The 27,475-nt window shown below is 45.4% G+C and overlaps 1 protein-coding gene across 4 annotated transcripts in view; it reads left to right on the top strand.

Moving 5' to 3' along the window:
* Positions 1 to 27,475, top strand: part of LOC110498155 (protein quaking-A) — a 140,156-nt gene that overhangs the window by 39,423 nt on the left and 73,258 nt on the right. For all 4 annotated transcript variants that reach the window (XM_036955123.1, XM_036955124.1, XM_036955126.1 and 1 more), the window contains exon 2: positions 6,586 to 6,728. In XM_036955123.1, the coding sequence (XP_036811018.1) occupies positions 6,586 to 6,728 (143 nt within the window). The remainder of the gene's footprint in view (positions 1 to 6,585; positions 6,729 to 27,475) is intronic.

A 27,475-nucleotide genomic window follows, 5' to 3' on the forward strand; every position in this document is an offset into this window, starting at 1 on the left:
TGATCAGTCTTCTCCTTGTATGAGCTGAAAGTTTAGAGGGACGGCCAGGTCTTGGTAGATTTGCAGTGGTCTGATACTCCTTCCATTTCAATATTATCGCTTGCACAGTGCTCCTTGGGATGTTTAAAGCTTGGGAAATATTTTTGTATCCAAATCCTTTAAACTTCTTCACAACAGTATCTCGGACCTGCCTGGTGTGTTCCTTGTTCTTCATGATGCTCTCTGCGCTTTTAACGGACCTCTGAGACTATCACAGTGCAGGTGCATTTATACGGAGACTTGATTACACACAGGTGGATTGTATTTATCATCATTAGTCATTTAGGTCAACATTGGATCATTCAGAGATCCTCACTGAACTTCTGGAGAGAGTTTGCTGCACTGAAAGTAAAGGGGCTGAATAATTTTGCACGCCCAATTTTTCAGTTTTTGATTTGTTAAAAAAGTTTGAAATATCCAATAAATGTCGTTCCACTACATGATTGTGTCCCACTTGTTGTTGATTCTTCACAAAAAAATACAGTTTTATATCTTTATGTTTGAAGCCTGAAATGTGGCAAAAGGTCGCAAAGTTCAAGGGGGCCGAAAACTTTCACAAGGCACTGTATCTCCCTCACCAGCTTTAAGCACCAGCTGTCAGAGCAGCTCACAGATCACTGCATCTGTACATAGCCCATCTATAAATAGCCCAAACAACTACCTCTTCCCCTACTGTATTTATTTATTTTGCTCCTTTGCACCCCAGTAGTTCTACTTTGCACTCTCATCTACTGTCAAATCAACCATTCCAGTGTTTAATTGCTATATAGTATTTACTTCGCCACCATGGCCTATGTATTGCCTTTACCTCTCTTATCTCGTTTGCTCACATTGTATATAGACTTATTTTTCTACTGTATTATTGACTGTATGTTTGTTTTACTCCATGTGTAACTCTGTTATTATATGTGTCAACTGCTTTGCTTTATCTTGGCCAGGTCGCAAGTGATGTGTAGTGTTTCCTAGGGGACCCTATAATCTTTGGCTACATTAAATCTGTATTCATATAGCCAACATATTCATGCTTTGCCTATTCCTCTTTGATATAGAAGATACTGTTGCACAAACAACATGCTGATTTTGAAGCCTCCCCCAGTACCTGTATTAGCCAGCTATGTTTGCTCTGACTCAGTACTTTTATTAGCTAGCCAGCTAACTAGAGATTAGCATTAGTGGCTAACATGATTTAGCTCAACTTGCTAAGAAAATACAAACTAGATTGCTGCAGATGTAAGAAACACTAACTAATATTGTAATTATAGAACGCTCGTTGTGATCAAAGTGAAAACAACATCGTTGTCATCAACATTGTTGCATGTGCTGCATTGACCATGCAGACGGAATGAAAGTGTCTCGTGGTCAAGCAACAACAACATGCGCTCTTTGAGTGACGGGGGGCGGGGCTAGGTCTGTGTGGAAAGTGGCGTGGAGAGAGAGAGAGAGAGAGATGACTCAAGTAGCAGAGTAAACTATAAAAATGGACGTTACACAAGGCATGTCACATTTAACAAGCAAAACATTAAAATACCGTTAGATGGTAAAGTAACAACTCAAATGCATAAATACGTGTCTGTGTGTGTCTGTGTGTGTGTGTGTCTGTGTGTGTGTCTGTGTGTGTGTCTGTGTGTGTGTGTCTGTGTGTGTAGTAAATTACGGTATACCGCCCAGGACTAACATTGACTGACCTTCATGTCATACAGTAGTGATGGACTGTCGTTTTCTCTTTGCTTATTTTAGCTATTCTTGCCATAATATGGACTTGGTCTTTTACCAAATAGGGCTGTCTTTTGTAAATCACCCCTACCTTGTCACATCACACCTGATTGACTTATGAAGAAAATCAATTCCACAAACTTACTTAACAAGGCACTTGTTAATTGAAATGCATTCCAGGTGACTACCTCATGAAGCTGGTTGAGAGAATGCCAAGTGTGCAAAGCTGTCAAGGCAAAGGGTGGCTACTTTTGAAGAATCTCACATTTAAACTATATTTTTGTTATTACATGATTCCATGTGTTATTTCATAGTTTTGATGTCTTCACTATTATTCTACAATGTAGAAAATGGTCAAAATAAAGAAACTCTTGAATGAGTAGGTGTCAACTTGACTGGTACTGTATGTATTATATGTATACTGAATCCCTTCCTCACTCCAACACATCTGGGAGACAATTGGACAGTTCAACTAAGGCCAGGCCAATGATTAATTGTTCAACATTGAACTGCTGATTTCATTTGGCCTGACCTAAGAAGCTGTCCTCCTTCCAGGGAGGGACCTAGCCACTTATCAGTTCCGCCTCCCGCATTAATATATCGACAGATGAATAGATTCTTCACAAAGTCATGCTAATGGGGAGGAGTGATGTGATCTCAGCGGTCTGACCTGGGCCGGCACACTCTGTGACCCATGGAGGAGTGAAGTTTATGTTGTAATGGAAGGCTGGGTTAGGTGTGTGTGTGTGTGTGTGTGTGTGTGTGTGTGTGTGTGTATTCAGCCCCACCCTGTGCATCCCCCAGATGCTTTCCACTGTAGAGATTCTACCCAGCTGCATGCCAGATGTGCCTAACCGCATTTGATTGTGTGTGTGTGTGTGTGTGTGTGTGTGTGTGTTAAATCTCATCCATTACAACCTGTCAGTCCCTTGTCGGGATAAAAATGAAAACATAACAAAATAGAAGTTGGTGCACTCGTCTGTGGTTTTTGGTGTTCGCAGTGAAGGTTAGTTATGCTGTAGAGGTGATTTCCCTCCCCTGTCATTCGGGGTCAGGTATTGACATAGAGTATTCTCATGCAGAGGCTTAAATTGAAGCCCTGTCTTTTTGAGGCCCACCCCAGATAGCTTTCCTTCCACCCCTCTCCCTCGGATGACCTCTGTTCCCTCAGCCTTCAGGAGGGGAAGAGACGGAGTACGGACCTGCTCTGAAGGATTTTACTGTCTGGTGTGAGTCATCCCATCTAATATTAAATACATAAAAAAACAAAGTACATGGAACACTACCATGAACACACCATCACTGATAAAAGGTGAGCTCGTTCCAATAGTGGAGGAGTACAAATACCTTGGGCTAGTCATTGACAGCAAGCTGTCCTGGGATCACTGTACTGGTGCTATTTTTAAGACCAACGGACTATATTTCCTGCACTTTTTATTGTTGATCTAACCAGCATGGTTCTCTATTATAAATGGTTCATTGAGAGCATTCTGTCCTACTGCTTGACCCGCTGGTTTGGGAATATCAAGGTTGCACAGAAAAATATGTTTGACAAGGGTCAGCAATAGCAAGAACTATCATCTCTCTACCTGGGCAGAGCCCTCCAGAAGGCTAATGAAATAGTGGGTGACTCTTCCCTGACACTCCACCCTGAATTCCAGCTCCTTCCCTCTGGACACAGGTACATACCCCCCCCCCCCCCCACAAAAAAAATAGGGCCAAGTTCTCTTTTATTCTAAATGCAATTCTGCAACTTAAAAATATGTTGCACCAATATCAGTTAGCACTTACACTATGACACTGCACTCTGCCTATTTTTCTCCTTTGCTATGTATTATACATGTGTAGATGTTATGTTTTATGACTGCTGCAAGATTCATTGCCTCTGAGGACATTAAAGTTTTCTGAATCAGCCTCAGCATTTGTTGTGATTTCAAGGCTCTCCCTCACCTCCATTGTTCGGAAATGAACTCTCTGTTCTGATAAACCGCCTACCAAGGTGCTGTTTTGGATTTTACCTCAACATTTTATTGGGGCAATAAGAAGGGTGGTTGGGGCCCAATGGAGAAGTGTGTGTCAGTCAGGGCTGGACATTGGAAGAGTGGTCATGCTGCTTTCCAATGGTTGTCCATAAAGCCCGACCGATATGGGATTTTAGAATGGAAATATTCACAAACAGCTGATATATCTGCCTGTTCTATTATGGAAAAACTGTTACTCTAGTGAAAGGAGGATAAACTGTTTTGATTCAAGAAAAATGTTGCCTAGGCTCTGAAGACTGAGCTGCCACATACTAACCAGCTGAAAAACAACGACAGGACACATTTTCAATGAATTGGTTTTTAGCTGTGTTTTCATCGATTTGTAGGGGCTTTAGCCACTGAATTCTGATAGTTGTTACTTGAAAGTAAAAACATCAATCACAAAATTCGCTGCTGGCACAGCGCTGCCTCTCGCCCCAAGCGTTGCACCAGTGAACAGTCTTTGTGTCCCTACCTCATTCAAGTTGACACTTAATGGTTACCGTAAACATTTAGCGTAGGGACATTCCAAGGATCCTGGATTAGCACTGATTCTCAGTGAACGGTGTCAAGTACGCTCACACAGCTACCCAGCTAGCACAGTGGATCTGGGCCCATTCCGGCTGAGAGTCGGGGCACTCAGCTGATTAGGCAGTATTACTTATGGCTAGAATGTGGGGATTGAGCTCGGGCCGATTCCGGTGAGAGTTATCTGGCCCAAATGTATTTCTTTGTGCTCGGGCCGATTCCGGTGAGAGTTATCTGGCCCGAATGTATTTCTTGGGCTGCTTTATATAATTAACATTTCATTATTTATTTTTCCATATTTTATCATTGTTTCCGTGCTCAAGAAATACAATTAACATTTACATAATTCTTTAAGAGTCCTGTATAAGTAGTATTTTTTTAATTCGTGCAAGGCAATTGATAAGCATTAACTTTGGATGGAGCCTCCCGAGTGGCGCAGCTGTCTAAGACATTGAAACTGGCTTGCTCCAGATGCTGGTTCGATACCCGTGCTGGCCGCAACCGGGAGACCCATGAGGCGCCACACAATTAGTCCAGTGTCGTTAGAGGAGGGTTTGGCCCGGGATTTCCTAGTCCCATTGCGCTGTAGCGACTCCTGTGGCGGGCGTGAATGCAGTCACCAGGTGTACGGTGTTTCCTTTTTTTGGTGGATGAGTATAATTTGTATGCCTAAAATGTATAATTGTAAAATTTAAAATGACTAAATCTGGTCATTTTGTTGACATTTATTTAAATTTGCATCAGGCTTCTGGGAGGATTCTGGGAAGATTCCGGCAAAGTCGTCTGAATTCCGGTAGACGAAAACGACCCGACGTATTTGGGTCGATTCTGGGCTGTCATTCATTTTGATTCAGGGCCGCTTCAATCAGTTCCCCTGGAAGAGGGCCGCTTCTGGTCAGATTCCTCATTGCTAGCTGGGTAGTTAGCTGGCTAGCTAGCTAGCAGTCGTCATGGAAATTAGTCTGGTGAAACTTGAATTTGGACCAGTCCCTGACAATGAAACCCACACATCAAAATGTAACTATGAGCGCTACTTCGTAACTTCCTGTGTTTTTTTTTAGTGTCTCTGAAAACATTTGAATGACAGAGCTTGAGGAATACCCTTCGCAAAGAGCAAATATAATATAACCAGATTTCACTGGCTTCACTAAAGGCCGGTAACGTTAAAGTTACTACAGAATGGAATGTTCTTAGCATGATGCTTGCTTTACATTTAGGCATAGCGTCCATTGTTTGTCCCGACACTTGACACCCTACCATGGCAGGGTCGCCTAGTGGTTAGAGCATTGGACTAGTAACGGAAAGGTTGCAAGTTCGAATCCCCGAGCTGACAAGGTACAAATCTGTCGTTCTGCCCCTGAACAAGGCCTAGGAACCCACTGTTCCTAGGCCGTCATTGAAAATAAGAATTTGTTCTTAATTGACTTGACTTAATTGACTAGTTAAATAAAGGTAAAATAAAAATAAAAACACTTGACACCCTACCATGACACTTCTCATGGCCAGTGTGCATCTTTTGGCACTATTGAGCTGGTAAGCTTCTATCTACTCGGCGCTCACCATAGAAGTAGTAACCGTTAGTAGTAGTTCTCACCTCCGACTGGTGTAGTTGCGTTGGGGGACAGTGTCCCGTCTTGCTGTAGCGCCAAGGCAAGATAGACTTATAGCCATGTAAATAATAATTATATTGGATCTTAAAGCTGTCCTTTTTGGTGGATTAAACGCGGGTACGAATGCATCTGGAAAAGACTTATCGGTCTATTTTTTAAATATATATTTTTACATATGAACTCCGTGTCTCAACACGCCCCCTGGAGGTCAACTGACTGCATTGCCTCGTCTGTTGTTTTATCTGACAGGCGGATCTGAGCTGAACGATTAGCTCGCTCCCACTGTCCTATGCTGCCCCCAACACACTTTAACTAGACCAGCCACCACCGACCACCTCGACGCACGGCTGTGGCCAGAATGAATCAGTTGGACGGGCGTTTCATTTCCCGTTATTTATTTATTTATTTTCCACATGACCTCCTGTTTGCATTCTGTTAATGGGTGTTATGATAAAGACCATAGGCGGTTCATGAGTTTCAAGTTTGGGGAAGCTTACAGTTGATCCTACCATGTCTACCCATCTGTGTGCCATTTCACGCCGATTCGTACCCATTTGCTTAGTTTTGTGTCCGTTGTCTTGACTTTTCCATAGCCTTTCAAGTGTGTTTTTTGTTGTTGTTGTGGGTAATTGTGCATCCACTCCTCTAACCGTGTCTGTGCTGGTGTGTTTCAGAGATCAACAGAGTGAGGAAAGACATGTACAACGACACAGCCAACGGACCTATAGAAAAACAGCCTCTGGAATTACCCGAGGCCCTGGGGCCAATCATTCATCTGCAGGAGAAGCTCTTTGTGCCTCTAAAAGAGTACCCTGACGTAAGCCATGTCACACACACACACACACACACACACACATCTGCGTAGATGTTTATATATCACACACGCGCACACAGGCTCCTTGTTACATTCAGATTTAAGCCTGTCAGTTGTCTCTACCACCAAGTTCACCTTGTCCTTGCCTGTGATGACAAGGCGTCAGCGGTTTGATGGCCCTGCTCAAACAAATAGCCCATAATGTACCTAGTCAATCAGGAGCTATAGAGAGCTATCCTTGAACTCCTTTTCTCTGGTGTCTCTCTCTCTCTTCCGCTCTCCATATCCCACATGCAGAGGGGGGAGGATAGGAGGAGGGGGGGGGGGGGTAATGGTAGTTTATAGCCTTACATTGTCACTGAAGGCCAAAGGAGTCCTCACGCCCTCTCCCTCGGTCCCTATTTTCTCCCTACTATTCCTTGTTATCAAACAGAATAACATTGAAACCTACTGCACTGCACTGCATTGAAACCTGCTTTACTGCACTGCACTGAAACCTGCTTTACTGCATTGAAACATGCTTTGCTGTACTGCACTGCATTGAAACCTGCTTTACTGCATTGAAACATGCTTTACTGCACTGCATTGAAACCTGCTTTACTGCACTGCACAGCATTGAAACCTGCTTCACAGCAATGCACTGCATTGAAACCTGCTTTACTGCATTGAAACCTGCTTTACTGCACTGAAACCTGCTTTACTGCACTGAAACCTGCTTTACTGCACTGAAACCTGCTTTACTGCACTGAAACCTGCTTTACTGCACTGAAACCTGCTTTACTGCACTGCACTGCATTGAAACCTGCTTTACTGCACTGCACTGCATTGAAACCTGCTTTACTGCACTGAACTGCATTGAAACCTGCTTTACTGCACTGCACTGCATTGAAACCTGCTTTACTGCACTGCACTGCATTGAAACCTGCTTTACTGCACTGCACTGCATTGAAACCTGCTTTACTGCACTGCACTGCATTGAAACCTGCTTTACTGCACTGCACTGCATTGAAACCTGCTTTACTGCACTGCATTGAAACCTGCTTTACTGCACTGCATTGAAACCTGCTTTGCTGCACAGAAATCAAATTAAACTTTGTCACATGCGCTGAATACAAGTGTAGACCTTACCGTTAAATGCATTGAAACCTGTTTTAGCACACAGAATAGCATTGAAAGCTACTTTAGCACACAGAATAGCATTGAAATCTACTTTAGCACACAGAATAGCATTGAAAGCTACTTTAGCACACAGAATAGCATTGAACGTTGTTTTAGCACACAGAATAGCATTGAAATCTTCTTTAGCACACAGAATAGCATTGAAATCTACTTTAGCACACAGAATAGCATTGAAAGCTACTTTAGCACACAGAATAGCATTGAAAGTTACTTTAGTACACAGAATAGCATTGAAAGCTACTTTAGCACAGAGAATAGCATTGAAAGCAACTTTAGCACACAGAATAGCATTGAAAGCTACTTTAGTACACAGAATAGCATTGAAAGCTACTTTAGCACACAGCATAGCATTGAAAGCTACTTTAGCACACAGAATAGCATTGAAAGCTACTTTAGTACACAGAATAGCCTTGAAAGCTACTTTAGCACACAGAATAGCCTTGAAAGCTACTTTAGCACACAGAATAGCATTGAAAGCTACTTTAGCACACAGAATAGCATTGAAAGCTACTTTAGCACACAGAATAGCATTGAAAGCTACTTTAGCACACAGAATAGCATTGAAAGCTACTTTAGCACACAGAATAGCATTGAAAGCTACTTTAGCACACAGAATAGCATTGAAAGCTACTTTAGCACACAGAATAGCATTGAAAGCTACTTTAGCACACAGAATAGCATTGAAAGCTACTTTAGCACACAGAATAGCATTGCACTCTAATTGAATACTATAAATTTGCTCCACCAGTGGGGTATCATTGTATTCTACTCTGTTTCCACCCGGCTAAATGAAGTGCCTCCAGAAGGAAAACAGGATGCTACCGGCTGTTTAGGATTTAGTTTCCCAAAAGGGTGGAGGAGCAGGTGGGGAGGGAAGGGAGAGGGACGGTGTTGAAAACAACCTTTCCAAAAATACACAGGGAGGTGGAAAATAGAAGGCTCACCACTCAACTCCCTGAATGGCTCTTGAAAGCATCCAGAGTTAAGACTGGACTAGACTGGACGGAGAGGGATGTGGCAGTATAGAGTAAGTACACTGAGAGGCCTGGGTAGGAGCACAGACGGATGCTGTCAATTCTATCTGTAGAGATCAGGGGAGGTTATAGGATGGAGTATTTGCCTTGGGGGTTGGGGCCATGGTATTGATGAAGGAGATTGTGTGTACACAGTGTGTGAGTAGTTTGGGGAGTTTTGCCGGGTGGGTGGGAAGGGCACCAGTTCCCACCAGCCCAGCCCAGTCCAGCCAGTCCAGCCAGTCCACCCAGTCCAGCCAGTCCACCTCAACCTCAGCCATGATCCCCAAGCCAGAAGACTGCTGAACAACTAATCAAATGGCCACCAGACTATTACATTGACCCCTCCCTCCCCCCCATTTGTTTTGTACACTGCTGCTACTCATTGTTTATTATCTATGCATAGCCACTTCACCCCTACCTACATGTACAAATGACCTCTAACCTGTACCCCCGCACACTGACTGTACCGACCCGTACCCCCTGTATATAGCCTCGTTATTGTTATGTTACTGTGTTACTTTTTATTATTTTTACTTCAGTTTATTTGGTAAATATTTTCTATTTTCTAAAACTCTTCTTGATCTGCACTGTTGGTTAAGGGCTTGTAAGTAAGCGCATGTGACAATTTAAGTTTGATTTGATCCTGACTTAAATTCACCAGATATTCATCCAGATGTTTATCTGGTGAGGAGGAGGAGGGGGGGGGGGGCACCCCCTAAGCTTGTTGACGTGGGGAGGCTGAATGACAGCTTTCCCGTTCGCACCGCAGACCCGTCTGGTATGGTGGGACGTTCTTTAAAAACACACCCAGGCATCCTCAGCTGACCTCTAAAGTCCAATGTTTTCCCTCTCTTTCCCCCTCTTTCTCTTTTTCTTTCTCGTGCTCTCTCTTGCGCTCTTTCTTTCTCTCTCTCATATGCAACACCAGTCAGGTCATTAAGGCAGTAACTTAAAAGAAATGTAAAAAAAAAAAGGTTAAATCGTTGAGGCTATTTATAGAAAACCTGATTGAAACCAGAGGAAGACTAGACCAACATGAGACTTGTCTCTGCTGTAGTGGAGTTGCTGCGTTAGCTTAGAGTCATTCTCTTATTAGGCGGCCTTTATGTCTGGAAAACTATGCCGATGGTAGTCAACAGAAGAGCACAGCCTGACTCACTCTGACCTCAAACGGCTGTGTTCTGTGATGCAAGTGCCTAGCAAAGGGGGTCTAATGTTCTCTTTTAGGCCAGATGAGCTCTCCCTTCTCTGACTAAATATTTTCTTGTACCCGAGAAAGCGAGAGAAAATAATCAGCCACCATTGAGAAATCCCAACTGTTTCCGTGCCGTTCCGAGGACACTGTAAAGATAATTATCAGCAGAGGGAATTTTCTCCTCACGTCCACCTTTCCGGGTGATTTCTCAGATTCTTCCCCGACTTGTCGAGGATTCCAGGCCGGGTACGTACTCTGCATCTACGTCTCAAATTAAACCCTCTTTTTCCTTTTATAGTAGTGCACTGTGTAGGGAATAGAGTGCCATTTGGGATGCACCGTCTAGCCTAGCGTTTCTAGACTGCTACAAACTCCCAAGATGAGGGTTCTGCTTTCCATGTCCACCTATTGAGCTTTTGGCACCGGACACAGCTGCTGCCACTGAAGATGTCTTTATGAGCCCCCCTCCTCCTTACCCCCCTCCCCTTCTCACGTTCCCCATTTTCACATCTTCCCCAGTTCCCACACCTGTCTGCTTTTGTCCAAGAAGTGGCAGACTCCTTCTCACCATTTTCCTTCCACTCTTTCATACTCCTCTTCTCGTTCTCAGTTTCCTCCTCCCAGTACTAAGTAATTAGATTGTCTTGGTCCTCTGCTGCAGTGCAGCATGTCAATTACACCAAAATAACTTGTCCTGCCAAGACGTCCGTGCTCTAATTCTCTTACCGTAGGACATGCACGCTGAGGTGAGAGAGAGCTCGGTCGTGTGTGTGTGGCGAGGTAGTCGTTTGATGTCATCGGTGTGGAAACTTCGGAAGTGCGGCATCATGTCACTCAGAGACGACTGCAGGTGAGGACAGGGTGGGTGATTGTCCATCTGATACACCTCACTCTGGAGACACTTCACCCTGGAGACGCCTCACTCTGGAGACACTTCACCCTGGAGACACTTCACCCTGGAGACACTTCACCCTGGAGACGCTTCACCCTGGAGACGCTTCACTCTGGACACACCTCGCCCTGGAGACACCTCGCCCTGGAGACACCTCGCCCTGGAGACGCTTCACTCTGGAGACGCTTCACTCTGGACACACCTCTCCCTGGAGACACCTCACCCTGGACACACCTCTCCCTGGACACACCTCTCCCTGGACACGCCTCTCCCTGGACACGCCTCTCCCTGGACACGCCTCTCCCTGGACACGCCTCTCCCTGGACACGCCTCTCCCTGGACACGCCTCTCCCTGGACACGCTTCTCCCTGGAGACGCTTCACTCTGGAGACGCTTCACCCTGGAGACGCTTCACCCTGGAGACGCTTCACCCTGGAGACGCTTCACTCTGGAGACGCTTCACTCTGGAGACGCTTCACTCTGGAGACGCTTCACTCTGGAGACGCTTCACTCTGGAGACGCTTCACTCTGGAGACGCTTTACTCTGGAGACGCTTCACTCTGGAGACGCTTCACTCTGGAGACGCTTCACTCTGGAGACGCTTCACCCTGGAGACGCTTCACTCTGGAGACGCTTCACCCTGGAGACGCTTCACCCTGGAGACGCTTCACCCTGGAGACGCTTCACCCTGGAGACGCTTCACCCTGGAGACGCTTCACTCTGGAGACGCTTCACTCTGGAGACGCTTCACTCTGGAGACGCTTCACTCCGGAGACGCTTCACTCCGGAGACGCTTCACCCTGGAGACGCTTCACTCTGGAGACGCTTCACTCTGGAGACTCTTCACTCTGGAGACGCTTCACTCTGGAGACGCTTCACTCCGGAGACGCTTCACTCCGGAGACGCTTCACTCTGGACACACCTCTCCCTGGAGACACCTCGCTCTGGACACACCTCTCCCTGGACACACCTCGCTCTGGACACACCTCGCCCTGGAGACACCTCGCCCTGGAGACGCGTCACCCTGTCATCTCTTTCTATGACCTTCAGACACAGTTACTTCCTTCCTTGTTTACTAACACCATGTGATGCCTGCAATACCCCTGGACAGCCCAATGGGTTGTGTGTGTGTGTGTGTGTAGTAAGGGAATGTGGGAGTCTGACTAGGTTGAGGTATTCTAACCTAGCCCTCCCCACCTGCTCTAGGCTGCCTGCTGAGGCTATGAAATTGGACACCCTGTTGGATGTAGGCGGTTGAACAACTGGTCTGGAAAACAAGGCCATCTGGAAAGGGCTCTTTTTGAAGGAGCCGTTTGTCTCCCCTATAGGTCCTCTGGCTGCCATGATGTCCAGCACGGTGTGTGTGTGTGTGTTGCCTAAACGTGCTTTGGATGTGTGTTCATTGATGCATAGAAGTGTCTTGATTGTTGGTATTAATGAGTTGAATGACTAGTTCTTGATCCCATCCAGCATCAGTTGTTGTTGGGATTGAATGATTCAATACAAGACTGTTCTCGTATACCTGCCACCACAATGTGATTCTAGTCTCAGGAAGGTTTTATTATTTTCTTCAAATAAGCCTATCGGTCCCGTCTTCTACCCCACTAGAACGTGCTGTCTGTCTGGTGTGTCCGTCCCTAACTTTACTGTTGTCTACCAGGGGTGCTGCTGTTGTCATGGTGTTGATGTTTACATTTTATTAGGTCTCTGCGGTGGCAGCAACCGGAGCCGGTCGGCAAGGAAACAGCTGTTTGATCGGCGTGCTGAGCGAGTGTACTCCCCCAGTCTTAATTTGCAGGTTATTACTGTGGCTTTTGAAGCAAAATGTCTCCAATTGAGCGTCTCAAATTACTTCCCAGAGTCCCCCGTCCCCCCCTTCAAAAGCGCAATGATATATCAGCAATCGGCATGGGCTCTTGTTTATGCATTTGGAAGCAGAAGACACCTACTATTTACTCCCTATTGATCCCCACAGTGGACTCGTCATAAAAACCTTACAACCTAGTGGTCAAATACGCATGCTCCACTTGAGAGTGGGACGCTTGCTTGAATGTCTTCGGGTCTGCATCTATGAAGGTCAAGTACAAAATGTAGGAAGTTAACAATCTGGTTTAGATTTAATTCAATGTTGACACAAATGCAGTAAGATGCAACAAACTTCTACACATGTGACCGTACCCCACAAGCCAGTACAATAGACTACAGATGGAGAGAAACCTAACGCCTCATATAGTACCAACCAATACTACTCACCTGACAGACAGGACAGGTGTGGACCAGTGCTGCCTTGGCTGCAGTCCTCTGGTTGGCAGCTGCCCCCGCCATGGCATCAGTCAACAAGTTCAGTGAGCGTTAGATAATAACCCCCTGCCCCCCACCCCCAAATTGTTCAGAATAATGACTTAAACAGCTGAACAGCTGTTTGGCAGGAGTGTGTGTGTATAAGCTTTTGTTACAGCCCATACCTGATTACAAATCGTAGCCTATCGCTGTGATTCGGTGTGGTGATTATTTAAGTCAGGTGTTAGAGCTGGGCTTGGACAAAACCCTTCACACACTCCTGCCCTTCAGGACTTTCAGCAATGACTGAAACAGACCAGAGCGTGAGAACAGTGTTCCAGGTTGAAACGGTTGACCTAGTTGAGAGGTGACAAGACTCAGGCACAGCCATTGGTTCTGGAATAGAAAAGGTGCAAATCCGTTTTTTTTTGGGGGGGGGGGGCATCAGTAACATGACAGTAGTTCTACCTCACAGATGGTGCCGACAGACATGGCAGCTCTGCTTCTATATCCTAAGCAACTTTGCAGTATTTCGTTTTTGTGTGTGTGACATTATTAGCGTTTTTACATACAGCCAGAAATAACTTTTGGATATCAGAGCAGCGGTAACTCACCAGCATTATGACCATCAATACGACTTTCCTGAATTGGATCCTTTGTTCGTACCCCCCAGGGAAACTGAACTTATTCCAGAGTCTGCTCCAAAAGGCCGCCGGGAACACCGTCCACCACTTCAGAGTAGATTACTGGCTAATGTTCAGTCTCTGGACAATAAAGTAGATGAGCTCAGGGAGAGGATCTCCTTCCAGAGAGACATCAGGGACTGGAACATACTGTCTCACGGAATCATGGCTCTCTCGAGATATACTGTCCCCGTCCCATACGGCCAGCTGGATTCTCAGTACATCGCAGAGACGGGAATAAAGAACTTTCTGGGAAGATGGGTGGTGGTCTATTTTTCATAAGGGAAAGGGGGATACGTAGTCAGTTGTCCATCTGAGGGGTGCGGGGGGCTGCCTTAATCAACATCCACGGCGTCCAGGAAACCGTGGTTTAACTGCCTTGCTCAGGGGCAGAAAGACAGATTTTTATCTTGTCAGCTTGGGGATTCGATCCAGCAACCTTCCGGTTACTGGCCCAACACTCTTAACCACTAGGCTACCTGCCACCCATTAACTACTCATGGTGTGATTGTGATAACATAGAGAAACTCAAGTCATTTTGTTCACCCGACATAGATTACCTGAAATTCAAATGCCGACCGTATTACCTCCCAGGATAATTCTCTTTTGGTTAATGTCACAGTCGTGTATATTCAACCCTTAAGGAACTACACTTGACTTTATGAAAACTGTAAACCACATATCCTGAGGCCCCATTTATTGCAGCTGGGGATTTTAACAAAGCAAATTTGAGGAAAACGCTACCGAAGTTATAGCAACACATTGAGTGTAGTACTTCCTCTGGTAAAACACTCGATCACTGCTATGCTTACACGGCTCTCCCCCACCCTCCCTTTGGCAAATCAGAGTGGCATTGACTAAAATACAGTAGAATAGAATACAGTATATACATATGAGATTTTGTTAGATACTACTGCTCTGTTGGAGCTAGGCACACAAGCCTTTCACTACACACGCAATAACATCTGCTAAATTTAAAACTTAAAATGTAAAACTTGCCCAAGACCGTTAACTTCTTATGGTATAGAGGACGCTTGCGTCCCACTTGGCCAAAAACCAGGGAAAATGCAGCGCGGCAAATTCAAATAAATTGATATAATAATCTAACTTTCATTAAATCACACATGTAAGATACTCAATTAAAGCTACACTCGTTGTGAATCCAGCCAACATGTCAGATTTTAAAAAGTATTTTCGGCGAAAGCATAAGAAGCTATTATCTGATGATGGCATAACAGTAAACAAAGAGTGTAGCATATTTCAACCCCGCAGGTGCTACACAAAACGCAGGAATAAAATATAAAACATGCCTTACCTTTGACGAGCTTCTTTTGTTGGCACTCCAATATGTCCCGTAAACATCACAATTGGTCCTTTTGTTCGATTAATTCCGTCCATATATTATATATCCAAAATGTCAATTTATGTGGCGCGTTTGATCCAGAAAAAAACAGCTTCCAAAATGCGCAACGTCACTCCAAAATATTTAAAACTTTGCCAAAATATTTCAAACTACTTTTGTAATACAACTTTAGGTATTTTTAAACGTTAATCGATCAAATAAGGAATAAAATATAAAACATGCCTTACCTTTGACGAGCTTCTTTTGTTGGCACTCCAATATGTCCCGTAAACATCACAATTGGTCCTTTTGTTCGATTAATTCCGTCCATATATTATATATCCAAAATGTCAATTTATGTGGCGCGTTTGATCCAGAAAAAAACAGCTTCCAAAATGCGCAACGTCACTCCAAAATATTTAAAACTTTGCCAAAATATTTCAAACTACTTTTGTAATACAACTTTAGGTATTTTTAAACGTTAATCGATCAAATTGAAGACGGGTCTATCTGTGTTCAATACAGGAAGACAACAAACCACGCTCCTTTTCAAGTCTTGCGCAACTCTCAACAGTGTTATTCAGTTCCTAGATGGCCCTACTTCTTCATTGCACAAATGAATAACCTCAACCAAATTCCAAAGACTGGTGACATCCAGTGGAAGCGGTAGGAACTGAAAACAAGTTCATAAGAAATATAGTTTGCCAATGAGAACAGAGTGAACAGACAGACCTAAAAAATAATAATTTCTAAACGGTTAGTCCTCTGGGTTTTGCCTGCTACATAACTTCTGTTATACTCACAGACATGATTCAAAGCATTGTATAGGCATTTGTAGTTCTGTTATAATAGCCACATTAGCAGCTAATTACATTTCATTTTTTTTTGGGGGGGGGGGGGGGGTAAATACAGGCAAAAATATTGATACATGTTGCCCTTGTCCGAGAGAGATGTACACTTATCAAAATGCCACGCCAGGTTAAGTTTACACAAAACACAGCCCCTTGAATTCACAACGGACATAGTGGTGGAAAACCAATTGGAAATAGTTCCATTTTTTGGACTGCTTGGTTTTATGGGTAGTATGACTCCACTGTGGTAGACCATTTATTGGACTGCTTGGTTTTATGGGTAGTATGACTCCTACTGTGGTACACCATTTATTGACTGCTTGGTTTTATGGGTAGTATGACTCCTACTGTGGTAGACCATTTTTTGGACTGCTTGGTTTTATGGGTAGTATGACTCCTACTGTGGTACACCATTTTTTGGACTGCTTGGTTTTATGGGTAGTATGACTCCTACTGTGGTAGACCATTTTTTGGACTGCTTGGTTTTATGGGTAGTATGACTCCTACTGTGGTAGACCATTTTTTGGACTGCTTGGTTTTATGGGTAGTATGACTCCTACTGTGGTACACCATTTATTGACTGCTTGGTTTTATGGGTAGTATGACTCCTACTGTGGTAGACCATTTTTTGGACTGCTTGGTTTTATGGGTAGTATGACTCCTACTGTGGTAGACCATTTATTGACTGCTTGGTTTTATGGGTAGTATGACTCCTACTGTGGTAGACCATTTTTTGGACTGCTTGGTTTTATGGGTAGTATGACTCCTACTGTGGTAGACCATTTGCTCAGATTATTTTGGGGATGTCGCTTTCGCTTTAGTCAGTTTTTTTGTAGATGTTTCTTGTGATTTATGCCCCATACGGTGCCGTTGAACATATTTGTACTGCGGCCACCAAATGTCAGATTCAGCATTTTATTTTTTTTTATTTATTAACACTGTTAAATAGTGTTGACAATGGTTTGTGTCTGTTTTGATATTCCATAGATCGTCTATTTGTGGAGATGACACGTTCTCACCCCCCCCCCCGAGCCCCCCTCCTTGTAACAACAGTTTACACTAAACGCGTCTTGAAATCTAGTCTGAGATTACTTTTTACAAATCAAACGTGTCGCAATTCATTTGCATCAATGGATACTCCACCCGTTCAGCATAAATAAACTGGGGGCTGCAGGGAAAAGCTCTGAGGGAAGTAATGCAGAATAAAGTGCCAGTGTCCTATCCAGTTAAAATGGGGATTTGTCTGGGTGTGTCCACGTCCGTCAGTCCACGTCAGTCCATGTCTGTCAGTCCACGTCCGTCAGTCCACGTCCGTCAGTCCACGTCCGTCAGTCCACGTCCGTCAGTCCACGTCCGTCAGTCCACGTCCGTCAGTCCATGTCCGTCAGTCCATGTCCGTCAGTCCACGTCCGTCAGTCCATGTCCGTCAGTCCACGTCAGTCCATGTCCTTCAGTCCATGTCCATCCATGTCCGTCAGTCCACGTCAGTCCACTTCCGTCAGTCCACGTCCGTCAGTCCACGTCCGTCAGTCCACGTCCGTCAGTCCACGTCCGTCAGTCCATGTCCGTCAGTCCATGTCCGTCAGTCCACGTCCGTCAGTCCACGTCCGTCAGTCCATGTCCGTCAGTCCACGTGTCGGGGGGGGGGGGGGGTTCACAACACTGCACACCTCTCTGGTGTGCCACTCTCCCCATCACCCGTAATGAACAGTCAAGGTCATGCTGCAACTGTCACCTCTGCCTTTCTGCTCCATGGACTTCACTTCACACTTCACTACACACTTCACTAAACACTTCACTAAACATTTCACATTTCACTACACACTTCACTAAACACTTCACACTTCACTACACACTTCACTAAACACTTCACACTTCACTACACACTTCACTAAACATTTCACACTTCACTACACACTTCACTAAACACTTCACTAAACACTTCACTAAACACTTCACTAAACATTTCACTAAACATTTCACACTTCACTAAACACGTCACTAAACACGTCACTAAACACGTCACTAAACACTTCACTAAACACTTCACTAAACACTTCACTAAACACTTCACTAAACACTTCACTAAACACGTCACTAAACACGTCACTAAACATTTCACTAAACATTTCACACTTCACTAAACACTTCACTAAACATTTCACTAAACATTTCACACTTCACTAAACACTTCACTAAACATTTCACTAAACATTTCACACTTCACTAAACACTTCACTAAACACTTCACTAAACACTTCACTAAACATTTCACTAAACACTTCACTAAACACGTCACTAAACACGTCACTAAACATTTCACTAAACATTTCACACTTCACTAAACACTTCACTAAACATTTCACTAAACATTTCACACTTCACTAAACACTTCACTAAACATTTCACTAAACATTTCACACTTCACTAAACACTTCACTAAACACTTCACTAAACACTTCACTAAACATTTCACTAAACATTTCACACTTCACTAAACACTTCACTAAACACTTCACTTCACACTTCACTAAACATTTCACACTTCACTACACACTTCACTACACACTTCACTAAACACTTCACTACACATTTCACACTTCACTACACACTTCACTACACACTTCACTAAACACTTCACTTCACACTTTACTAAACACTTCACTACACACTTCACTAAACACTTCACTACACACTTCACTACACATTTCACACTTTACTACACACTTCACTAAACATTTCACACTCCACTACACACTTCACTAAACACTTCACTAAACATTTCACACTTCACTAAACATTTCACACTCCACTACACACTTCACTAAACACTTCACTAAACATTTCACACTTCACTAAACATTTCACACTTCACTAAACATTTCACACTTCACTAAACATTTCACTAAACACTTCACTAAGCATTTCACACTTCACTAAACATTTCACACTTCACTAAACATTTCACACTTCACTAAACATTTCACACTTCACTAAACATTTCACTAAACACTTCACTAAACATTTCACACTTCACTAAACATTTCACACTTCACTACACATTTCACACTTCACTACACATTTCACATTTCACTACACACTTCACTACACATTTCACACTTCACTACACATTTCACACTTCACTACACACTTCACTAAACACTTCACTACACACTTCACTACACACTTCACTACACACTTCACTAAACACTTCACTAAACACTTCACTTCACACTTCACTAAACACTTCACTACACACTTCACTACACACTTCACACTTTACTAAACACTTCACTAAACACTTCACTAAACACTTCACTACACACTTCACTAAACACTTCACTAAACACTTCACTACACACTTCACTACACACTTCACACTTTACTAAACACTTCACTACACACTTCACTAAACACTTCACTACACACTTCACTACACACTTCACTAAACACTTCACTAAACATTTCACACTTCACTAAACATTTCACATTTCACTAAACATTTCACACTTCACTACTGATTTCACTACACATTTCACATTCCACTACACATTTCACATTCCACAATTCGCTACACACTACACACTACACACTTCACTACACACTTCACTACACACTTCACTACAACCTGCAGGGGCTAGCTAGTGTGATGGTACAGTCACACTCACCCCCTGTATTCCCCAAGTCAGCACAAATGTTGACTCCCTCTGGTATTTTCTGGACAGTTTTTGGCCATCCGTCTTTCTGTCTGTCAGCTGCAGGGCTGAAGAGCACCAATCCAGCCTCACCTTTTTACTTGGAAGTTTACTTGAAGTGTGACCTTTTCAGTGCCCAACCGTGACTAGTGCTCGTCAAGGGTCAGTGGTAGAAGTGAGAAATGGGACCCAGGAGGGAGAGTGAGCGAGTGGGTGGTAGGCTGTCTGGTGTGCTGGCCTCCGGCCGGGCTGGGCCCTCTACAGAGAAAGTAATTAAGCGAGCCCCCGTGGGGGGGGGGACATGTCATTATTCAACAGATTGGAACGGATCTCCAAGCCCCCAGAAGTCATTAGGCATGGCTACGCATCACACTAATGGAACTGGAGATGATCTGGGCTGGTAGGGACAGATTGAATAGGTCATTTTATTAAATGGACCTACAGTTGATGGCCATTTCTCATGATGAGGACGGTGACGGAGGTTGTAGAGGAGGTGTACTGTACGTAAAGATTATGATCAATCACTGCCCAAAACATGATCCAAGTCTAGGTAGAGTGGGTTAGGTTTTGGTGATCAGAGAAGGCCTGATGAAAATAGATCATGGTGAATTTACATCCTGATTCGCCCCCTTGTCCTCAGTATGTATGGCTCCTGTGGTGTAGACTAGAGAATATGTATGGCTCCTGTGGTGTAGACTAGAGAATATGTATGGCTCCTGTGGTGTAGACTAGAGAATATGTATGGCTCCTGTGGTGTAGACTAGAGAATATGTATGGTTCCTGTGGTGTCGACTAGAGGATATGTATGGTTCCTGTGGTGTAGACTAGAGAATATGTATGGCTCCTGTGGTGTAGACTAGAGAATATGTATGGCTCCTGTGGTGTAGACTAGAGAATATGTATGGTTCCTGTGGTGTAGACTAGAGAATATGTATGGTTCCTGTGGTGTAGACTAGAGAATATGTATGGTTCCTGTGGTGTCGACTACAGGATATGTATGGTTCCTGTGGTGTAGACTAGAGAATATGTATGGCTCCTGTGGTGTAGACTAGAGAATACGTATGGCTCCTGTGGTGTAGACTAGAGAATATGTATGGTTCCTGTGGTGTCGACTAGAGGATATGTATGGCTCCTGTGGTGTAGACTAGAGAATATGTATGGCTCCTGTGGTGTAGACTAGAGGATATGTATGGTTCCTGTGGTGTAGACTAGAGAATATGTATGGCTCCTGTGGTGTAGACTAGAGAATATGTATGGCTCCTGTGGTGTAGACTAGAGAATATGTATGGCTCCTGTGGTGTAGACTAGAGAATATGTATGGCTCCTGTGGTGTAGACTAGAGAATATGTATGGTTCCTGTGGTGTAGACTAGAGAATATGTATGGCTCCTGTGGTGTAGACTAGAGAATATGTATGGCTCCTGTGGTGTAGACTAGAGAATATGTATGGTTCCTGTGGTGTAGACTAGAGAATATGTATGGCTCCTGTGGTGTCGACTAGAGGATATGTATGGCTCCTGTGGTGTAGACTAGAGAATATGTATGGCTCCTGTGGTGTAGACTAGAGGATATGTATGGTTCCTGTGGTGTAGACTAGAGAATATGTATGGCTCCTGTGGTGTAGACTAGAGGATATGTATGGCTCCTGTGGTGTAGACTAGAGAATATGTATGGCTCCTGTGGTGTAGACTAGAGGATATGTATGGTTCCTGTGGTGTAGACTAGAGAATATGTATGGCTCCTGTGGTGTAGACTAGAGAATACGTATGGCTCCTGTGGTGTAGACTAGAGAATATGTATGGCTCCTGTGGTGTAGACTAGAGAATATGTATGGTTCCTGTGGTGTAGACTAGAGAATATGTATGGCTCCTGTGGTGTAGACTAGAGAATACGTATGGCTCCTGTGGTGTAGACTAGAGAATATGTATGGTTCCTGTGGTGTCGACTAGAGGATATGTATGGCTCCTGTGGTGTAGACTAGAGAATATGTATGGTTCCTGTGGTGTCGACTAGAGGATATGTATGGCTCCTGTGGTGTAGACTAGAGAATATGTATGGCTCCTGTGGTGTAGACTAGAGAATATGTATGGTTCCTGCACACACACACCCTTCTCATCCCACCACCCCTCTCCTCTCCACCCCTCTCCTCTCATCCCACCACCCCACCCCTCTCATCCCACCTCTCCTCTCATCCCACCACCCCTCTCCTCTCATCCCACCTCTCCTCTCATCCCACCACCCCTCTCCTCTCATCCCACCACCCCTCTCATCCCACCACCCCTCTCCTCTCATCCCACCACCCCTCTCCTCTCATCCCACCACCCCACCCCTCTCATCCACCACCCCTCTCCTCTCATCCACCACCCCTCTCCTCTCATCCCACCACCTTCTCCACTCATCCCACCTCTCCATCCCATCATCCCATCTCCTCTCATCCCACCTCTCCTCTCATCCCACCACCCCTCTACTCTCCACCCCTCTCTTCTCATCCACCACCCCTGTCTTTTCATCCACCACCCCTCTCCTCTCATCCACCACCCCTCTCCTCTCATCCCACCACCCCTCCTCTCATCCCACCACCCCTCTCCTCTCATCCCACCACCCCTCTCCTCTCATCCCACCACCCTTCTCCTCTCATCCCACCACCTTCTCCTCTCCATCCCACCACCCTCTCCTCTCATCCCACCACCCCTCCTCTCTATCCCACCATCCCACATTCCTCTCATCCCACCACCCTCTCATCCCACCACCCCGCCACCCCTCCTCTCATCCCGCCACCCCTCCTCTCCATCCCACCACCCGCTCCTCTCATCCCACCACCCGCTCCTCTCATCCCGCCACCTCTCCTTTCATCCCGCCACCCTCTCCTTTCATCCCGCCACCCTCTCCTCTCATCCCTCCACCCTCTCCTCTCATCCCACCTCTCCTCTCATCCCACCACCCCTGTACTCTCCACCCCTCTCCTCTCATCCACCACCCCTCTCCTCTCATCCCACCACCCCTCTCCTCTCATCCCACCACCCCTCTCCTCTCATCCCACCATCCCTCTCTTCTCATCCCACCATCCCTCTCCTCTCATCCCACCATCCCTCTCCTCTCATCCCACATCCCTCTCCTCTCACCACCCTCCCATCCCACCACCCCTCTCCTCTCATCCCACCACCCCTCTCCTCTCATCCCACCACCCCTCTCCTCTCATCCCACCACCCCTCTCCTCTCATCCCACCATCCCTCTCCTCTCATCCCAAATCCCTCTCCTCTCACCACCCTCCTCTCATCCCACCTTCTCCACTCATCCCACCTCTCCATCCCATCCCATCTCCTCTTCATCCCACCACCCCTCTCCTCTTCATCCCACCACCCCTCTCCTCTTCATCCCACCACCCATCTCCTCTTCATCCCACCACCCTCTCCTCTCACCACCCCTCTCATCCCACCACCCCTCTCCTCTCATCCCACCACCCCTCTCCTCTCATCCCACCACCTTCTCCTCTCATCCCACCACCCTCTCCTCTCATCCCACCACCTCTCCTCTCATCCCGTCATCCTCTCCTCTCATCCCACCACCCCTCCTCTCATCCCTCCACCCTCTCCTCTCATCCCACCACCCCTCTCCTCTCATCCCATCTCTCCACCCCATCCCATCTCTCCTCTCATCCTACCACCCCTCTCCTCTCATCCCACCACCCCTCTCCTCTTCATCCCACCACCCCTCTCCTCTTCATCCCACCACCCCTCTCCTCTCACCACCCCTCTCATCCCACCACCTCTCTCCTCTCCTCCCACCACCCCTCTCCTCTCATCCCACCACCCCTCTCCTCTCATCCCACCACCTTCTCCTCTCATCCCACCACCTTCTCCTCTCATCCCACCACCTTCTCCTCTCATCCCACCACCTTCTCCTCTCATCCCACATCTCCATCCCATCATCCCATCTCCTCTCATCCTACCACCCATCTCCTCTCATCCCACGACCCCTCCTCTCATCCCACATCCCATCACCCCTCTCCTCTCATCCCACCACTTCTCCTCTCATCCCACCACCGCTCCTCTCATCCCACCACCCCTCTCCTCTCATCCCACCACCCCTCTCCTCTCATCCCACCACCCCTCTCCTCTCATCCCACCACCCCTCTCCTATCCCACCTCCTATCCCTACTCCTATCCCACCTCCCATCCCACCTCCTATCCCTACTCCTATCCCTACTCCCATCCCACCTCCCATCCCACCTCCTATCCTACCTCCTATCCTACCTCCTATCCCTGCTCCTATCCCACCTCCTATCCCTATCCCTACTCCTATCCCACCTCCTATCCCACCTCCTATCCCACCTCCTATCCCACCTCCTATCCCTACTCCTATCCCACCTCCTATCCCTACTCCTATCCCTACTCCAATCCCACCTCCTATCCCACCTCCCATCCCTACTCCTATCCCTACTCCTATCCCACCTCCTATCCCTACTCCTATCCCTGCTCCTATCCCACCTCCTATCTCTACTCCAATCCCACCTCCTATCCCACCTCCCATCCCACCTCCTATCCCACCTCCTATCCCTGCTCCTATCCCTGCTCCTATCCCTGCTCCTATCCCACCTCCTATCCCACCTCCTATCCCTACTCCTATCCCACCTCCTATCCATGCTCCTATCCCACCTCCTATCCCTACTCCTATCCCACCTCCTATCCCTACTCCTATCCCACCTCCTATCCCACCTCCTATCCCACCTCCTATCCCTACTCCTATCCCACCTCCTATCCCTACTCCTATCCCTACTCCTATCCTACCTCCTATCCCACCTTAGTCCCCCTAGCGTAGGGTTATGTTAATTACCATGGAAAACTAAAGAGTTGTTTATTGGATAGTACCTCACTGTTTTTGGAGATCAGCCCTGGTTGTGCCAGCCTGGGCCCAGGTTAGAGAACGAGAACAGGCCTGACGGGCCCAGGTTAGAGAATGAGAACAGGCCAGCCTGGGCCCAGGTTAGAGAACGAGAACAGGTCTGATGGGCCCAGGGCCCAGGTTAGAGAACGAGACAGGCCTGACGGGCTCAGGTTAGAGAACGAGAACAGGTCTGATGGGCCCAGGTTAGAGAACGAGACAGGCCTGACGGGCCCAGGGCCCAGGTTAGAGAACAAGACAGGCCTGACGGGCCCAGGGCTCAGGTTAGAGAACGAGAACAGGCCTGACGGGCTCAGGTTAGAGAACGAGAACAGGCCTGACGGGCCCAGGTTAGAGAACGAGAACAGGCCTGACAGGCCCAGGGCCCAGGTTAGAGAACGAGAACAGGCCTGACGGGCCCAGGGCCCAGGTTAGAGAACGAGAACAGGCCTGACGGGCCCAGGGCCCAGGTTAGAGAACGAGAACAGGCCTGACGGGCCCAGGGCCCAGGTTAGAGAACGAGAACAGGCCTGATGGCCCAGGGCCCAGGTTAGAGAACGAGAACAGGCCTGACGGGCCCAGGGCCCAGGTTAGAGAACGAGAACAGGCCTGACGGGCCCAGACACCGCATTACTTGGATGTTAATTAGTGATGGGCAGGGGCATCGCCCCTTCTCCAATATCTCACTCTCTGTCTGTGTGTGTCTCTCTCTGTGTGTCTCTCTGTGTGTCTGTCTGTGTGTGTCTCTCTCTGTGTGTCTCTCTGTGTGTCTGTGGGGGAGCTTTATTGGCATGGGAAACAAGTGTTTGCCAAGTAAAAAAATAAAACAAAAACAAAGCGAATTAAATGAAGACCAAAACACAGACATTAACAGTAAACATGACCAAAACACAGACATTAACAGTAAACATGACCAAAACACAGACATTAACAGTAAACATGACCAAAACACAGACATTAACAGTAAACATGACCAAAACACAGACATTAACAGTAAACATGACCAAAACGCAGACATTAACAGTAAACATGACCAAAACACAGACATTAACAGTAAACATGACCAAAACACAGACATTAACAGTAAACATGACCAAAACACAGACATTAACAGTAAACATGACCAAAACACAGACATTAACAGTAAACATGACCAAAACACAGACATTAACAGTAAACATGACCAAAACACAGACATTAACAGTAAACATGACCAAAACACAGACATTAACAGTAAACATGACCAAAACACAGACATTAACAGTAAACATGACCAAAACACAGACATTAACAGTAAACATGACCAAAACACAGACATTAACAGTAAACATGACCAAAACACAGACATTAACAGTAAACATGACCAAAACACAGACATTAACATTAAACATGACCAAAACACAGACATTAACAGTAAACATGACCAAAACACAGACATTAACAGTAAACATGACCAAAACACAGACATTAACAGTAAACATGACCAAAACACAGACATTAACAGTAAACATGACCAAAACACAGACATTAACAGTAAACATGACCAAAACACAGACATTAACATTAAACATGACCAAAACACAGACATTAACAGTAAACATGACCAAAACACAGACATTAACAGTAAACATGACCAAAACACAGACATTAACAGTAAACATGACCAAAACACAGACATTAACATTAAACATGACCAAAACACAGACATTAACAGTAAACATGACCAAAACACAGACATTAACAGTAAACATGACCAAAACACAGACATTAACATTAAACATGACCAAAACACAGACATTAACAGTAAACATGACCAAAACACAGACATTAACAGTAAACATGACCAAAACACAGACATTAACAGTAAACATGACCAAAACACAGACATTAACAGTAAACATGACCAAAACACAGACATTAACAGTAAACATGACCAAAACACAGACATTAACAGTAAACATGACCAAAACACAGACATTAACAGTAAACATGACCAAAACACAGACATTAACAGTAAACATGACCAAAACACAGACATTAACAGTAAACATGACCAAAACACAGACATTAACAGTAAACATGACCAAAACACAGACATTAACAGTAAACATGACCAAAACACAGACATTAACAGTAAACATGACCAAAACACAGACATTAACAGTAAACATGACCAAAACACAGACATTAACAGTAAACATGACCAAAACACAGACATTAACAGTAAACATGACCAAAACACAGACATTAACAGTAAACATGACCAAAACACAGACATTAACAGTAAACATGACCAAAACACAGACATTAACATTAAACATGACCAAAACACAGACATTAACAGTAAACATGACCAAAACACAGACATTAACAGTAAACATGACCAAAACACAGACAGACATTAACAGTAAACATTACACACATACTTTGTGGATCTGTGTAATTGTGTCTCTAATATGGTCATACATTTGGCAGGAGGTTAGGAAGTGCAGCTCAGTTTCCAGCTCATTTTGTGGGCAGTGTGCACATAGCTTGTCTTCTCTCTCTGCCTACACCTGCCTCTCTCAATAGCAAGGCTATGCTCACTGAGTCTGTACATACAGTAATCAAGGAGTTTCCTCATTTTGGGTCAGTCACAGAAGTCAGGTATTCTGCTGCTGTGTACTCTCTGTTTAGGGAAAGGTAGCATTCCAGTTTGCTCTGTTTTTGGGTTGATTCTTTCTAGTGTGTCCAATG

The sequence above is a fragment of the Oncorhynchus mykiss genome, chromosome 19 (genome assembly GCF_013265735.2).
Source record: "Oncorhynchus mykiss isolate Arlee chromosome 19, USDA_OmykA_1.1, whole genome shotgun sequence".
NCBI classification, from domain to species: Eukaryota; Metazoa; Chordata; class Actinopteri; order Salmoniformes; family Salmonidae; genus Oncorhynchus; species Oncorhynchus mykiss.